The sequence below is a fragment of the Heterodontus francisci genome, chromosome 5 (assembly GCF_036365525.1).
Source record: "Heterodontus francisci isolate sHetFra1 chromosome 5, sHetFra1.hap1, whole genome shotgun sequence".
NCBI lineage: Eukaryota > Metazoa > Chordata > Chondrichthyes > Heterodontiformes > Heterodontidae > Heterodontus > Heterodontus francisci.
In genome coordinates, this window is record NC_090375.1 from 125693479 (window position 1) to 125712074 (window position 18596).

Genomic DNA, 18596 nt, shown 5'->3' on the forward strand with positions numbered 1-18596 from the left:
CTGGTTGCATAGTTAGGGGGTAACCTCCATCCTCATGTTTGTCCATTACAATTGTTGCCAGTATCTCCCAACCCAGCCATTAAAACTTGCCATTGAGGCATTTTGCACAATTGTTGCACACTCCAAATTTGCATTGATGCTCCTATGTGCTACAAGATCATTAGAACATGTGCGATAATTTTTTTTTTACAGTGCTCACCAGCCGTACCATATTCTTAGAAATCATAAAATTTTAAACTAAACATTCCTGCAGTTTCATTAGCAGGCCATAAGTTTCCATAAGAAATAGACATGTCTCTCTTGAACAAAGAAAAATCTAGGTCGAAATGCCGGGATGAGAGACTTAATGTACTGTAGGGTTCAGCTTCAAGTGAGCCAAATGGCTTTCCCTTACTCTTGATTTTTCTTATCCCCTTGTATACCACAGATTTACTGTTGCTTGTGTAAATGTGTCCCAACATGAGTCATGACCTTCAAGAAAGGAGGAAAATAGGAAAGTAGCAGGGACAGAAATAAGTGAAACAGCAATACTGATTATTCTTGTTTAGATGAGATGCTGTGTTTAGAAATAGGGAGCAGGAATTTTTCACTTTAACTTTTGTAGTCTCAGAACTTAATTTTTAAAAATCCTAATGACAATCTTGACTGTATGTTCTGGTTCATAATTCAGATGACACTAAAATAGGTGGGATAGTAAGTTGCAATAAAGAAATAAGAAATTTACAAATGGATATGGATAGGTTAGGTGAATGGGCCAAAATGTGGCAGATGAAGTTTAACGTGGATAAGTGTGAGGTTATCCACTTTGGTCGGAAGAATAGAAAGGCAAATTATTATCTAAATGAGAGAAACTTCAGAATGCTTCGGTGCAGAGGGATCTGGGTGTCCTCGTGAATGAATCACAGAAAACTAGTATGCAGGTGCAGCAGGTAATAAGGAAGGCAAATGGAATTTTGGCATTTATTGCTAAAGGAATAGAGTATAAAAGTAGGGAAGTGTTACTGCAACAGTACAAGACATTAGTGAGACCACACCTGGAGTATTGCATACAGTTCTGGTCCCCTTACTTGAAGAAGGATGTAGTTGCATTGGAGGCAGTTCAGGGGAGGTTCACTAGATTGATTCCAGACATGAGGGGTTTGTCTTATGAAGAGAGTTTGAGCAGTTTAGGCCTTTACTCTCGAGAGTTTAGAAGAATGAGAGAAGATCTAATTGAGATATATATGATGATTAAGGGGATTGACAAAGTAGACGTAGAGAGGATGTTTCCTCTTGTGAGGCAATCTAGAACGAGAGGTCATAGTTTTAGGATAAGGGGTAGCAGATTTAAAACAGAGATGAGGAGAAATTACTTCTCTCAAAGGGTCAAGAGTCTGTGGAATTCATTACCGCAGAGTGCGGTGGATGCCGGGATATTGAGTAAATTTAAGGAGGAGATGGACAGATTTTTAATTCGTGAAGGGTTGACGGGTTATGGAGAACGGGCAGGAAAGTGGAGTTGAGGCCGAGATGAGATCAGCCATGATCATGTTGAATGGCAGAGCAGGCTCGAGGGGCTGAATTGCCTACTCCTGCTCCTAGTTCTTATGTTCCTATGTTCCTAGTTAGTCAAGAATTCGCTTTATGACCCCTCAGATTTAATCGGCAGTGTGTTGTTGACAAAGACAAGAGGAACCAGTGCAGATATTGCAGATTGAAGAAATGTTTTCGAGCTGGCATGAAGAAAGAAGGTAAGATTGGCAAAAGATGATCAGGTGAATCATTAGCCTAGATTTTCCTTGAAATGACTTGCTCCACTGTTGCACTTTTAAGAAAAATGTGCTATATCTACTGGTGGCCTCTAGAGGGAGATACATACAAGTTTCCTGCATCTCGTGCATTCCCATTGGTGCAGTAGTTGGTATAAAAACAGGTGTAAACAGCTGAATGTGGAAACTTCCATGCAGCCTTTAAAATAATATTTCAACCCACAGTTAATTAAAAGCCAGAGGGGGACAGTACTTGGCTCTCTCACTTCACTCGCTAATGAGTTTAGTGCATGAGTCATCACTATTTTTATTACAATTGTACCATCTGTTCCCAGAGTGTTGCAGTGCATGGCATCGAGCCAAAGAATGTACAACTTCACTCATTGAAACCCCCAAACCTTCCTGGAGAACATTGAAGGCAGGACAAACAGGCACCTGGGTGGGTGCCAGCAGAATTATGAGATTTGCCTCCGCCAGAGGGAGGTGGCATTAGCACTGACTGCCAATTCTGTCATGCCCAGAATGGCAGAACTGTGGTGCAAAAAGTTCTGCATCCTCAGCATGGCTGGCAAAGCAACACAATGGGCACTTGAGCTTTATCCTTGCCCACACTTGCTAATATCTTAAGCAACACTTGCATAACTAAAATAAAAGCAAAATACTGCAGATGCTGGAAATCCGAAATAAAAACCGAAGGTGCTGGAAATACTTAGCAGGTCTGGCAGCATCTGTGGAGAGAGAAGCAGATTTAACATTTCAGGTCTGTGACCTTTCATCAGAACTGATTGTTGGTTCTGATGAAAGGTCACTGACCTGAAACGTTATCTCTGCCTCTCTCTGCACAGATGCTGCCAGACCTGCTGAGTATTTCCAACAATTTCTGTTTTTATTACTTGCATAACTAATTCTTCACAGTGCTCATTGATTAAAGGGGGCTCCAATGCAACATCTTCCACTGTGGCTACCCAGCTCTCCTCACAACAATTACTTATATGCACAACTCAAATCCCCTTGCTCCTTTTTAACAGCATCATAACCCTACATCTCCTTCTTCACCTCTCTCATGTCACTTGACATACATTCCTCAACTACCAGCCTTACCCTCATTCACTCTATCTTCTTGCAAGACAAATTGGCACACAAACACAGGCCACCAGAGGGGCTTCTCCACCTTTAAGCCCTCACCACAGGTTCCTCACTGCCATTGCCATCCTGGCAATCCGGGAAGTGCCACACAGACACAACCTTCCAATCCCATCTTTGATTCCTAACTCCCAAGGGGCTGATGCTCAGTCATTCTTGCCTTCTTTCCCCCTTTTTTACCGATCCATCATAGCAATGAATGGCACAGGAGGACGAAGATGATAATGATGATGCTGAATAAAAGACTGATGAGGACAAATCCACCCAGGGTTTGAAGCTGCATAATACTGGTGTCCTTTTGGACAGCAGCACATGCCCTGCCTCCAGCATTCCCCTCAGCACTACACTGTGCAGTGGAACATGAAAGTGGTGCCAAGCTGCCGAGGAGCAAGCTCAGGCCCAAAAGCCCTTTGTAGAGCATGATCCCAGACTTTAGGTGGCACTGCAAAGAATCACAGAAACAGCTGTCCCCAGGGAATGTTATACTTACTCTTGAGCAGCCCTAATGGCACCTAGGGAGTTGGAGTTTTCTGCAAATGGGCTAGTGCTCTGACCATGTGTGAAGCAGTCCAATGCAAATGCAGGTGGCAGTAGGCAGAATGGCAAAAAAGTAGAAATTGAAAAATCTGCAGCCTCTTTTGTTTTAGGAACTCCTCACTTTCAAACACAGCTGATCCTGAGAGTTGCTACACCTCATAGAACCATGTTTAACTTACCCTGAGTGCTGCACCAGTCAAACTCCAGGAACCTTGATGGTGCTTCGCCACTGGCTCTAAGTTTGGAATACTCAAATGAGGCCAGTGGTGACTTGGCGGGAAGATTGTAGCCTGAAGGTCAGATGTAGCCGATCATAGCACTCCCAATCTTCTGGCCATGAATCCCAGGAGCACAGTGAAGCAGGCCCGCTGATTCTTGATCCGCATTGTCATCGAGCGACCCTCCTGCCTGGATAGAATCTTGCAATTTAGAATCCTGGGTCCAAAAATTAGAATCATAGAACATTTATGACACAGAAAGAAGCCACTTGGCCCATCGTGTCTGCGCCAGCTGAAAAAAAAAGCCACCCAGCCTAATCGCACCTTCCACCATTTGGTTCATAACCCTGCCGGTTACAGAACTTCAGGTGCACACTCAGACACCTTTTAAATGAGATGAGGTTTTCTGGCTCTACCACCCTTTCAGGCAATGAGTTCTGGATCCCCACCACCATCTGGGTGAAAAACTGTTTCCTCATCACCCCTCTAATCCTTCCACCAATCACTTAAATCTATGTCCCTAGTCACTGATACCTCTGCTAAGGTAAATAGGCCCTTCCCATCCACTCTATCCAGGTCCCACAATTTTGTACATCTCAATCAAATCGCCCCTCAGCCTCCTCTGTTCCAAGGAGAACAACCCTGCCTCTCCAGTCTTTCCTCATAGCTGCAATTTTGCAGTCCTGGTAACATCCTCGTAAATCTCCTCTGTACCCTCTCTACACTTTAGCCATAGTCCCAAAGGACCATAGGCATCTCTCCCCATTAGAGAGAGACAATTGGTGATGTATAGCTTGAAGGTCACCACTCCTCAAGTGTGGGGAAGGAGAAGAGGCAGGCCTCCATGAATTACAACAGACAGTATGGGGATTGAACTGACACTGTTGGCATTTTTCTGCATTATACGCTAGCCATCTAACCAACTGAGCTAACTCACCCCCACCCTCTTGAGTGCAATTACATCCTTTCTGTAATGGGGTGACCAGAACTGCACACACAATTCAAGTTGTGGCCTAACTAGCATAACCTCCCTACTTTTATATCTATGTCTCATCTAATAAAGGAAAGGATTCCATATGCCTCCTTAACCACCTTATTGACCTGTCCTGCTACCCTCAGGGATCTGTGGGCATTCACTCCAAGGTCCCTCACTTCCTCTACACCTCTCAGTAGCCTCCCATTTATTGTGCATTCCTTTGCCTTGCTTGACCTCTCCAAATGCATCACCTCACACTTCTCTGGGTTAAATCCCATTTGCCACTTTTCTGCCCACCTGACCAGTCCATTGATATCTTCCAGCAGTCTACAGCTATCACCCTCATTATCAACAATGTGGCCAATTTTTACACACAAACTTTCATCAGTGTCCAAGGCCTTTTTGATAGTGTTCAGAAATATAATCAGACCAGATAGTTTTCAGAGATAGATCAACAGTACATTCCCTGTCTACTAAATACCCTTTTAATCACTGAGTATGTTGCACTGTACTGGCATTTCATACAAAACAGTTAATACAGGAACATTTTCTGATGTTGTTTAATAGAGGCCAATGCCTTCCACTCTGGGTAATAAAATTGTATTTGAAGCCTAGATGTAAATGTATATTGTGTTGTAATATATTGGTTAAATAAAGGTGTTTTAAGCATAATTTTGAGCTGGTATAAACAGCTGCCATAAACTGTGAATCTGTTTATTTAACTTCAGATACTGTAAACCAGTATACCAGTTGATCAGAAGGTATTTAGAAAATAGATTGGAATTCCAGTAATTTTATAAATTGAATTTAATGTTTAAAAGAAATAAAATATATTAAAATGCAGATTAATTTGGGGGCTTTTAGACAAATTGAAAATAATCCAAACCATGAAATATAAATGTAACCCTGACTTTCATTTTATCATTAGTTTAGCAAAGCACACTGGTTCACTAGATCTGACTTTTATTAACTGGTGGACTGATGCATCTTCTGCACTATTTTTTGCTAGATCTAACCAAGTTTGACAATCTACGTCATTTTACTGAAAAGCTTTTTTCAATATGTAATGTCTTTTATTTTAAAACACCTCAAAAGGGGATTGTTCTTTAAATGCTTCACTTTGGCTACAAAGTTAGCCTCATTTGTTTCAGTGAAAATAAGATAACTAAAGGGCAGGAAAGATATAGAGGACAACATGCCTTTTTCCTGTACTAAACAGTTCTAGCCTAAACAAGTAGGCTGGGCACAAGATTATTTATTCAATGAGGTTTGATATATCTAACATTCATCTTGTGCCCATGCCCACAAGTTACGAGCATCCAGTTTGGAATAGGATAATTCATCTCCTCCATTGCTGCTGCTGATAATACTGTAGTAATGCTGTTACGAAGAACAGCAAAGCAATGCTATTTTAGTGGATATTCCCCCAGAATTTTAACAGGAACATAGGCCGGAATTTTACGCCGCCCCAGCGGGTCGGATGGTGGCTTGGGGGCGGCGTAAAATTGAGCAGCAGGCTCCAGGAGGCCTAACCGCCCCGATTCCGCCTCCGACCAAGTTTACGGAGGTCCGGGGGTGGGGGGGGTGAGAAGCCGCCCGCCCGCCCAAGGCCAATCAAGACCCTTAAGTGGCCACTTAAGGGCCCTCGCCCGCCTCCATGGGTATTTTACCCGTGGCAAGCGGGTGTGCCGGGGATGTGAAAGGCCACCCAGCTATAGCTGTCGGCCTTTCCGCACCCCGGGGGGGCCTGGCAATCAGACACAGGGTGCCCGATTGAGGGCCACCCCCACCTCCCAACCCAACCCCGGGATCCAAGACGCCCCCTTCCCCCCAAACGACCACCCTAGCCTCACCAGGGCACAACCGATTCCTGTGGTGAGGCTGCCCGAAGTTACCTTCTGTCCCGGTTCCATTGCGTCCTCCTCAGTCGGCTGGGCTGCAGTCTCAGCAGTGGCCACCGCTACCGGTGGCGCTGCTGAGACAAAGAGCTGCCAGCCCGCTGATTGGCCGGCAGCGCACTGAGGCGGGACCTCCTCCCTCAAGTGGGTGGAAGTCCCGCCTCGGGCCAATTGAAGCCTGGGGATCTGTAAAATATGGGACGGATTCCCAGGCTGGGCGGGAGCGGGATCGGCACTGACATTTACGTCGGAGTCTGGCTCCCGTCCACCCAGCGTAAAATTCCGGCCATAGTGCGAACAAAATTGACCTTAAACCACATTGTAAGCTCTAATGCAAGAATTGCAGAATTCTGTTTATATAATGGTTTTACACAAAAAAATCAATATTTTCACCAGCAAAGAGGGAACTTTATTAGCAGTTTCAAAGAATGGGTAATTAAAACACATTCAGAGCTGATGGAGCACACAATGTTAGTGATTAGCTCCGTGTGAATTCAGTGCTCCATATTAAAGGCTGTCAAGCCATCTGGGAGATAGAGGAACATAGGACATAGGAACAGGAGTAGGCCTTTCAGCCCATCGAGGCTGCTCCACTATTCAATACGATCATGGCTGATCATCCACTTCAGTGCCTTTTCCCCACACTATCCCTGTATCCCCTTATGTCATTTGTGTTTAGAAATCTGTCAATCTCTGCTTTAAACATACTCAATGACTGAGCTTCCACAGCCCTCTGGGGTAGAGAATTCCAAAGTTTCACAACCCTTTGAGTAAAGAAATTTCTCCTCATCTCTGACCTAAGTGGCTTCCCCCTTATTTTGAAATTATGTCCCCTAGTTCTAGACTCCCCAACCAGGGGAAACATCTTACCTGCATCTACCCTGTCTATCCCTTTAAGTATTTTGTAGGTTTCAATGAGATCACCTCTCATTCTTCGAAACTCTAGAGAATACAGGCCCAGTTTCCGCAATCTCTCTTCATAGGACAATCCCGCCATCTCGGGAATAAGTCTGGTGAACCTTTGTTGCACTCCCTTTATGGCAATAATATTCTTCCTAAGATAAGGGGACCAAAACTGCACACAGTACTCCAAGTGCGGTCTAACCAAGTTTAGACTTCATTAGAACTGCATTTGGTGCAGGTTTTTGATACTCAGCCACGTATAAATGACACTCTTGATTTCAGAGAGTTTGGTTACTGAATAACAAAAAATGTTTTTTCTTCAGCTGTACAAAATGAGCGGGATCGAATAAGTAACAGAAGGAACAACTATGAGAGCAGTAGCTCACCCTCCATCAACACACTGGCTCAGGCTGAAATTCTTTCTCATCAGGTAGAGTAGATGCTGTACAAGAATTTGAATCTCTCTTCTCTCGCTTCTAATTTTCCTTTGTCTCTTGTTGCCTCACTTCATCCTTCAGGCAGTACAAGTGCTGAGAATTGCCTTTAGGACTCTTCTAATTAGCTGCCATAACTTTGCTGAAAATCAGTTAGGATCCAGGATGCACATTAAACAGAGATTCCATCAATCTTCTATTGATGTATTGGCTGATCAGGAGAACTCCTGAGGAATTTTCAGACACTTAATTAATCAGGATTTGAAGTAAAACTTTTTCAAATACTTTAAAATGTCACCTCATCTTTGAGTAAATCAGCATCCTGTGAATAAAAGCAAAATACCGCGGATGCTGGAAATCTGAAATAAAAACAGCAGGGGCTGGAAATATTCAGCAGGTCTGGCAGCATCTGTGGAGAGAGAAACAGAGTTAACATTTTAGTTCTATTTCAGGTCAAAGTTCTGATGAAATTGCATGTTAACTTGGTCTGTTTTAACACAGTAAAATATTGTCATGAGTTTTCAAATGGTGCAATATATTGTAGGCTACTTATTCGGTCAGTGTTGCTGCCTAATGTCGTTGATGGTTAGAAACGGTGTCACTTATATTGGCTCGGATTTTGAGGTCAGCAATGAAGTGAGGGAGCTCGCTGCTGACAACAAAAAAAACTGCCCACAAAGATTTAGCAATCTCAGTGGTATGCTTTCCCCCTTTCCCAACAGCAGTTTAAATCTGGTGCCAAGTCAAGGGGATGTCTTGGCGCACAGCAGCAGTGATGTCAGCAAGCAGATAGGCAGCCAGTTGCACTGAAGTATTCACACACATAGCAAACCAGGAAATTAAAAGCTCTTAATATCCTTCACTTTTAAGTTACATTTTCAGATAATGAAATAAATAATTATAATTGGATTAACATAGAAGTTAAAATAAAGATAAAATGTATGTAATTTTTTTCTCATTATGGAGAAATTTAACATTGCACAAATATAAAATTAGTTTTTCAAGGACAGTGAGGGTGTATAGGAGTAATTATGAAGTTAGTACACCTTTAAAAACTCGATTGCACTTCATTCAACAAGATGTAACTTTTTCAAGGGTTTGTGCAGCGAGACTAACAGCATTAGAGTGAAAATTCTCACCAGTTAAAAGATTTCACATTAATTATAATCTGGGAGGAACTGCTACAGCGTATCCTCAGGAAAAGTGTAGATTCACTGACAGCAACTTCTAGATTTCCACTTTTAACTGGGCATGTGCAGATTCCAGAAGGTGCTGTCAGTTTCAGTGGAGTAATAGCAGTGAACATTGACGGTTTTGCCATCATGACCACAGCAAAATCTGGGCCATTAATAGGTTCCATAGCAGCAAGAACAAACTATACAGGGACAAACACAATTATTTTAGTTTGTGGTTATGACTTAATACCTGGCCAGTGTACCTTCCCTTAAGGCTGGAGAAAGAAAGTAAATGCTAGAAAGCACATCAGTGTTTTTCTGGCCTGTACAGATATGGCCACCTCCATCTCTGAGAAACAGACCAATTCAGATGATATCATTGGAGTCACTGGGGGGAATTTTATGCGTTCCCCCACGGCGGGCTTGGAGGAGGGGAGAGCATATAATCAGTTGGTATGGTGATGGGGAGGACCCCACCACCTTCTGACCGCTGTTGAAATTGGCCTTCCCGCCAACTGAGGCCCTTAAGTGAGCAATTAAGGGCCTCATCCCCACTGTAGCAATTAGCTGAGTGGTGGGCCAGCCTGTTGCCGCATAGGAAGCACGGCAAGAAAAAACGTGTGGGTTGTTTGCCGGCTCCAGTGGTGGGGGAGGGGTGGCGGGCCCGCGTTAAAAGGTACTTAGTGACTGAACGATGAACCCGGCATTGGGAAGGGAGGGGTCTGCTGAGAGCCAGCCCCTGCCCTTACTGCCAACCCCTCTACACAGCCCTCCCCCACTCCATGAGACCCCTCCCGCCCCGACCTACCGGTAGCCTGGATCCAGCGCTGCTCATGGGCCTCGGGTGGGTGCTCCACCGGCAGCTCTCAGAGGGCGGGACTTCTGTCACCAGGGTCCTTGATCCCCTGGCTGGCCCACCGCTGTCTAGTTAAGTGCCTAATTGGCACTTGATTCGGCGGGCTTCCTACAGATGGGGCAAAGCGGAGTTCTCAGTGGCGCTTTTGCTGCAGGTCAAGATCTCATCACCCGGATAAAATCCTGGCCACTGTTTCCTCCTGAAGTTCCCACAGAAATCTTCTTTCTCTGTTAGTGGGGCACATGACTTCTACAGACAGTAGCACCACCTTGTCTCTGTCGCTGACAGCAGTGTTGTGAACAGTGGCAGGGCAGTAAAGTAAATGTGCTGGAATAAACTCTGCATGAAGCTCTTTTGTCACTGGAAGAAAGGCACAGTTAGCCAAGTTACACACATCTTTCTTAATGTGCACACAACATCTTGTTCCCAAAGCAAAGAATATATCAAATTACAGTTTGACCTATACATTGTATTGTACTCTGGGAGCAGAATACCATCATGGAGTTAAATCATTGTGATTTGTTAGCTTAAAGTTGGCAGCATAATATGTAACTTTTAAAGAAATACAGTTGTGTACCATATTTAGTAGCTACTGTGTAAGTTGATCATTGTTAATTTATCATAAAACGCTTAGCCTGATATACCATCCCCAAGATCCTAATACCATTTTTTTAAACTTTTTGAAGTTGGACAATTAATTTCCTCAGCATAATTTTGAATGAAATCAGATGTTTGGCTTTTATCATGACAAGGAAATAATAGGTACTTTCAATTAATATGCTACATGAGAATAGTGTTTTAACAATACATACCAATAAAAATGCATTTATGACAAGCAAAACAATGAATCCTTTTTAATGGACTACATTTTTAAAGATGGGGAGCTAGTGCTCAGTATTAAATGTTCCAAAGCTTTTTCACCAAAAAGTTAATTAACTTTCAAAGACTTCACATGGTGTGGTTTTATGACATTCTTTACAAACAAATCTTTTTTTTTTGGTTGACCAGTTTTTCCGGCTCCATGTTTTATTTTACAATGGTATCATACTACTATAAACATGAATCTTTTTAGAATTCAGAAACCTGTTTGCAGGTTCTTTTAAAATCTCATTGAAGGTGGACAAACACCAGGCTGCACATTTCCATTCACATTAGTCACAAGTGAAGCAAAAATAATCTCATTTGGTTTTTAATTATCTGCATGAATGCTTCTTTGGATCGTGTTCTGGGAACAGCAACTGCTTGTGAAAACAATTAACATTTCCTGAGCTGTAATTTAATTTGGTCCTGGTTTTTGTTTCTCAGCAGATCACCCTCTCAGTCTCTGCAACAAGCACAGACATTACCACAAAGAAAATTGCTAGTATTAGTGATGTCTGCGAGTCAATGAAGGAACAGTTGCTGGTTTTGGTGGAATGGGCAAAATACATCCCAGCTTTCTGTGAACTGCCGTTAGATGATCAGGTACAGTATTGACATTTTCAAAATGGTCATTTAGCTATAAACTGGAAAGTCTTGTATCAATTCATTGCTGAATGCTTTTTTGTATTTGCACTCGCACATCTATATTTGCATATATCCATGCATATGGAATTAGTGTCATAGAACGGAATTTAAACCCCCCTCCCCACCACCACCCCGGGAAGAGGTGGGGTTGGACATAAAAACATGTGGGAGGCAGGGTGGTGCCATGCCCATTGCCAACTCGCCCTGCTGCTATTTTACCAGTGGCAGACGAGGTGGCAAATGGCATGCCAGCCCTTAGGCCAGTTGAGGCCCTTAAGTGGACAGCTAATTGCCACCTAGGGGCTTTTTCCCATCACCACTGGCGTTTTACCAGTGGCAGACGAGCACTTTGGCGCCTGAGGAGACCGCCTAGTAATAACTGGCGGCCTCCTTGCGGGCTGGTGGGGAACCCTCCTGATTGGGCACCCCCGCTAAAACAACCTGCCTGCCTTAGATTCCGATCTGCCCTCCTCGCCAGGGCCTAGCCTATTGTCCCTGTGAAGCCCAACCCCTGCTTACCTTTTCCAGGGTCCCCTCCATTGTTGCTGGGCCTGGCTGGGTGCAGTCTGAGCAGTGGTCCTCTGATTGGCCAGCAGCTCTCAGAGGCAGAATTTCCTGCCTTAGAGGGGCGGAAGCCCCGCCTGAAGCAATTAAGCGCCTGAGCCATGCAAAGTAGCAGAGTGACTTTCAGGCCAGGTGGACGTAAGCTCGCCCCTGGCTTTCCGGCCAGTGGGCAGGGCCACCGCCTCACCATTAAATGCCAGCCATAGAGTCATTATAGCACAGAAGGAGGCCATTTTGGCTCATGGAGTCCATGCTGGGTCTGTTGGGCAGTCCAGTCAGCCCCAGTCCCCCACTCTATCCCTGTATCCCTGCAGGTTTATTTCTCTCAAATGCTCATCCAATTTCCTTTTGAAATCATTGACCATCTCCGCTTTCACCACCCTCATAGTGTGTTTTGGAATTCCTCCAATTCATTTGCAAAACAAGTCATAATTTAAAAAAAAAGAGATGGGGATGAATCTCGAATTAACCCAAACTAGTTTACAGAAGGAAATAGAGCTTCTTGTTCCTTCCTAAATAATTGTGCATCACAAGGATTTATGATTTGGCAATTGCTGTAATCTTGTCTACATTGAAGGACACTCGGGCAGGGCCTGAATCGATAGTAATTAAAATTTGAGCAAACTCTGACTGATCAAGACAGCAAGTAAACTTGCTACTCAGATGCATACATGATGTGCCTATGGTATGCCAAATATATTGAGGGTGAGAAATGTTGTCGGCTACTATTCAACAACTCAACTGTAATTTTAGTTACAAATTGTATTTTACCTATCCTTAAAAATTTACAGAGAAAATGTAGGAAAATAAAATTCAAGAAATTGGTCTGTTCCAAGTTCAGCCAACTTCCACTTAGAGACTCTGATATGAGAATAAGGGGGATGGGAATCTGAGCAGGGAGACAGAGGAGGGGGAAACAAGGATAGAAATGAAAGACAAAAAGGTACGAAGCAAAAGTGGAAGGCAGAGAAAACAAGGGCGAGAAACAAATGGGGCCATAGTGCAAAATAAAGCTAAGACGACTAACAATGTTAAAAAGACAAGTCTAAAGGCATTGTGTCATAATGCGTGGAGCATTCACAATAAGGTAGATGAATTAACAGTGCAAATAGATATAAACGGTTATGATATAGTTGCGATTATGGAGACATGGCTGCAGGGTGACCAAGGATGGGAACTGAACATCCAGGGGTATTAAATATTTAGGAAGGACAGGCAAAAAGGGAAAGGAGGTGGGGTAGCATTGTTAGTAAAGGAGGAAATCAATGTATTAGTGAGGAAGGATATTGGCTTGGAAAATCATGATGTGGAATCTGTATGGGTGGAGCTAAGAAACACCAAGGGGCAGAAAATGTTGGTGGGGGTTGTCTATAGGCCCCCAAACAGTAGCGAGATGTAAGGGATGGCATTAAACAGGAAATTAGAGACGCATGCAATAAGGGTACAACTGTAATCATGGGTGAATTTAATCTACATATAGATTGGTCAAACCAAATTAGCAATAATACTATGGAGGAGGTTTTCCTGAAGTGTGTACGTGACAGTTTTTTAGACCAATACGTTGAGGAACCAACTAGAGAACAGGCTATCCTAGACTGGGTATTGTGCAATGAGAAAGGATTAATTAACAGTCTTTTGAGGGGTCCCTTGGGGAGGAGCGACCATAACATGATAGAATTCTTCATTAAGATGGAAAGTGAAGTAGTTGAATCCGAAACTAGGATCCTGAATCTAAATAAGGGAAACTACAAAGGTATGAGGTGCTAGTTGGCTATAGTAGATTGGGAAATTTTACTAAGAGGGTTGACAGTGGATAGGCAATGGATAATATTTAAAAAACGTGTGCATGAATTACAACAATTATTCGTTCCTGTCTGGCGCAAAAATAAAACCGGAAAGGTGGCTCAGCTGTGGCTTACAAAAGAAATTGGGGATAGTATTAAATCCAAAGAGGAGGCCTATAAAATTGCCAGAAAAAGCAGCAAGTCTGAGCATTGGGAGCAGTTTAGAATTCAGCAAAGGAGGACAAAGAGGTTGATTAAGCAAAGGAAAATAGAGTATGAGAGTAAACTTGCGGGGAACATAAAAACTGACTGTAAAAGCATCTATAAATATGTGAAGAGAAAAAGATTACTAGGCTGATTCCTGGGATGGCAGGATTGACATATGAGGAGAGATTGGGTCAACTAGCCCTATACTTACTAGAGTTAAGAAGAATGAGAGGGGATCTCATAGAAACCTATAAAATTCTAACAGGACCAGACAGGCTAGATGCAGGGAGGATGTTCCCGATGGCCGGGGAGTCCACAACCAGGGGTCACAGTCTCAGGATTAGGGGTATGCCATTTAGAACCGAGATGAGGAGAAATTTTTTCACTCAAAGGGTGGTGAACCTGTGGAATTCTCTACCACAGAAGGCAGTGGAGGCCAAATCATTAAATATATTCAAGAAGGAGATAGATATATTAATGCCAAAGGGATCAAGGGATATGGGGAGAAAGCAGGAACAAGGTACTGAATTAGACAATCAGCAGGCCCGAAGGGCCGAATAGCCTACTCCTATTTCTATGTTTCGATGTAACTCCAGATTTAGCATAGCTAAAGCTGTTAGATAATGGCATCACATAGCTGTGCGATCTGAAATGTCAAACTTTGGATACTCTGCTTTGCTTCTAGGAATCTAATTTATAATAAAACAAGTTGCAGTGACATTTTTATCATTATAAAAAGAAAGCTATGCATTTATATAGCACCTTTCACCACCTCGGACATCCAAAGGCACTTTATAGCCAATGATGTACTTTTGAAGTGCAGTCATTACTGTAATGCAAAAAAACTGGCATAATGGGTACATTCCATTATTGAACGTTTTTCGCAAGTAAATGAATCTCCATTATGTACCACTACTATTGGGACAAATGGGGTCCCGAGCCCTCACTTGCGGAAGTGGGTCAACAATTTTATTGTAGGTGGCCTCCTAATTTGTCACCTTTGGGACCACCATCCAGTTAAGGATGGCGGGTGGGATGTAGATGCTGCCGGCCCAATCATACGGCTAGCAGCTGTGAAGCCTTGGCAGCTCGGAGCTCGAGAGAGAGAGAGAGAGAGTACAAAAATAAAAATCCCGAGGGGCCAAGCAGGCAGGCACCTCTGGATGCTCCTTGGGGCTGTGGGGGCAGCCTTTCCTGTTCATGGCCCCCACTTTGGTGCATGGAGCCTCTAGCTCCAATGGCCCCCTGGAGTGCTGTAGGGAGACTGCCTCCATGAAGCTGGTGGCCCCCCTACGTGGCAGGGGGCAGTCCCAATGTCAGCAAAATACCAGCGGCCCCACTTCATAAAACCTATTTGGGCCCTTAACTGCTTCAATTGGGTGCCCGCCTCTTGGCTCCTCCGCATATTACCACCCCCCAAGCCGGCCTCTGCTCCTGCTGCCCAAGGGCCAGTAAAATTCAGTCCAATAATTCAACTCTATTGGTCATTCAGCTCATCACAATATGTGGGATATTCCTATGCACCAAGTAGTAAAGTGGCATATTAGTGTAATGGTTATGGAGACGAGCAATCTAAAGGTTTTGAGTTTAAATCCCACCAAGTTTTGAAGTCAAATTAGAGTAATTGAATTCAATAAATCTGGTAATGTATGGGCTGACATCAGGAAAAATAATCAAAAGCTGCTGGGTTATCCTGTCCATCATCCCAATATTGACTGGCCAATACACTACATTTTAAATTCTTGTCTTTTGTCTATAAATCCCTTCATGGCCTTGCTCTGCCATCTCTACAGCAAGTATCTCTTCTATTCCTCTAACTCTGGCGTTCAATGTATTTCCAGTCCCATTGTCCCACCGATGAATACAGAGTTTTCTGTTCTAATGTTTGGAAGTTCTCATCCTTTGCCTCCCACCTGCGGCCCCCCCCCCCCCCCAACAAAGGTTTTCCTCCGCCTCAAAACCTATCTTTTTGAGCAAGTTTCAGTCACCCTTCTTAGCCTTTTTTTCCTGGCTCCGTGCCCATATTGCTTATAACTATTTATGAAACCCCTTGGAATGTTTCTTTATATTAAAGGCACTCAATAAATATACATTGTTGACATGCTCGGAGGTGTTTGTGAGAAATGTATAATGTGTGAGATGCTGTATAAATGCATATCTTTTCTTTAAACAGAAAACATAATTTTATCCAGTGTTCAGCCTGATAAGTCGTTTCTCTTTTGAAAGATTTTCCGTGAGTCATTGGATAACTCGATGTTTAAATATGTTCTGTAGTGTGAAACTGAGCCGTAGAGGTCAGAAAGCCAGTGTTGACTTAGCTAATGTCAGCTAGGACTGCTCTCAGTTGAAATGCTACAATGAACCCCAGTGTGTTTTGGGCAAGGTGAGGGAAAGGGCAGCTATCATTCTTGCTCCTGAGTGCTAACCAAGGATGCTTGTTGGAAAGTGTATGTGCAGCTGTTTCAAAATGGAACTGACCGCTGTAGAAACCAGGCCTTCATATTAAAAAAAAAAAAATTGCCTTATGAAGAGATTGCAGAAACTGGGTCTACATTCTCTCGAGTTTCGAAGAATGAGAGGTGATCTCATTGAAACTTACAAAAATTCTTAGAGCGTGACAGGCTGGATGTGGATAGGATGTTTCCTCTGGCTGGTGAGTCTAGAACCAGGGGACACAGTCTCAGAATAAGGGGCAGGCCATTTAAGACTGCGATGAAGAGGAATTTCTTTACTCAGAGGGTGGTGAATCTTTGGAATTTTCTACCCCAAAGGGCTGTGAAAGCTCAATCATTGAGCATGTTCAAGACAGAAGTTGGTAGATTTCTGGATACTAATGACATCAAGCAATATGGAGATAGTGGGGAAAAATGGCGTAGAGGTAGATGATCAGCCATAATCTGTCTGAATGGTGGAGCAGGCTCGATTGGCCAAATGGCATACTGCTGCTCCTATTTCCTATGTTCCTGCAGCATAACACCTGTCAGCTGATATCCCCTCAGGAAGGGGTCTGTAATATTAAACAAGTTAAAGGCTATTAATGAAATACAATCTCATTAACTTAACTCCAATGATGCATCAAAATTACTTTGATTGCCAGTGCATTTACAATGATAAGTTGTAGCTTGTGCTGAGAATTCATGGTTTTTAAGGATTTTAGTTTCAGTTGAATATTTATAAAGCCCATTCCACTGACCAGTGCAAAATCCCAAACTACATAAAAAAACTGATGAATCTCTCACTCCCATTCCTTTAACACTGTGAAATCAATGTACATTACAGCAACTGAGTTTAGATTAGGACCTGTTTCCCCCTCCAACACTATACCTCTGGACAGATCACCTTCCAGTTCTCATTTTTCAGGATAAATGAAAGGTTATCCTGCCACCAGAAACCTGGCAAAAAAAAATGAACTACATGATGCCCAAACCCAACCAGTAAAATGTCTGCCAAGAATTTGATACCCCCTGTAGATACAAGGCATCAACTATCTGTCATGTCAGGATAGGAGCATTTGTGCTTTCACATGCAGAAAAATATCCTTTGCTTCTTCATGTGAATGCAGCCATCTTTTTACAAAAACTGTAAACTTCCCTGCTTCATTGCCTTTGCAGACTCAGCCATTGTGTTGCAATGAGGTACTGAGTGGAGTCCAGACCAGTCATTTCTCTTGATGTGGGACTCTCCCTCAGGCTACTTGTATGCAATTTCTCATGCTGACCAAGATTGGCATAGGCAATGGTATAGTAGCAGACCATCTACCATCTACCTTGTTCTTTCGCTTGCGGGTAGTACATAATCTGGGGCAGGGGACCCAGCAAAGACAAAGAGGGCCCATGTCCTCAAAGAAAGGTACAGGCCATCAAAAGGTAGATGGTCAAACTTGAAATAATTTAAATTGAACAAAATTGAAATTTTTCAGATGAACCATATATTGCCTAATTGGAGTCATTTCAACTTTGGAATTTGTTTTGGACCTGATCTTAACTGGAATTTAAAAGCCAGCATCTGGTTGCCTTGATTTACAGTATCCTGTCGCACTCTATATAGTTTGGCACCATTTTAAAATTGAAGTGTTATTTGTGGGAACCAAACGTTGCCAAACAAGCAGACTAACTTTTGCTGACACTAGAAATTTATAGACAGATTAAGAAAGAGCCATTAATTATCCTTTTTTAAGTCATTGTTTTTAACGAAACCTATTGTGTAATACACTAACATCATAAATATTAATTTGGTTCTTATCAAAACCTACCCAAAATTTGACAGTGATTTTGTAAAATGGTCCCTACTATAATGTGTTTAAAATCTGAGCATTTAGTAATCATATTGGTATTCATGTCCCTAACTTCTAACTGAATGGTACCATGAGATCTTCACCTATTTAGAGAACCTTTTCCTCATCAATAAAATCAAAATCTAGGTTCTGAGCTTCAAAGAGAGATCGTACTATTCTCATCCACAATTGTCCGTACATAGTCTTAGAAGTTATCAATTACTTGAACATAATGTAGTTTTTAACTTCCTTGTATATGTTATATATTAGGTTGCTTTGTTGAGAGCACATGCCGGGGAACACTTGCTGCTTGGAGTGGCCAAACGATCCATGTTATACAAGGATGTTCTATTACTAGGTAAAATTGCCTTTAT

The 18596-nt window shown here is 42.8% G+C and overlaps 1 protein-coding gene across 7 annotated transcripts in view; it reads left to right on the forward strand.

Annotated features, from left to right (window-relative positions):
• LOC137370041 (hepatocyte nuclear factor 4-gamma-like) overlaps nt 1-18596 on the forward strand; it is a 165252-nt gene that overhangs the window by 137079 nt on the left and 9577 nt on the right. For 6 of the 7 annotated variants that reach the window (XM_068032074.1, XM_068032073.1, XM_068032075.1 and 3 more), the window contains 4 exons: nt 1636-1730; nt 7747-7853; nt 11194-11352; nt 18493-18580. In XM_068032074.1, coding sequence (XP_067888175.1) covers nt 1636-1730; nt 7747-7853; nt 11194-11352; nt 18493-18580 — 449 coding nt within the window. The remainder of the gene's footprint in view (nt 1-1635; nt 1731-7746; nt 7854-11193; nt 11353-18492; nt 18581-18596) is intronic. The other variant, XM_068032068.1, reaches the window with a different exon arrangement.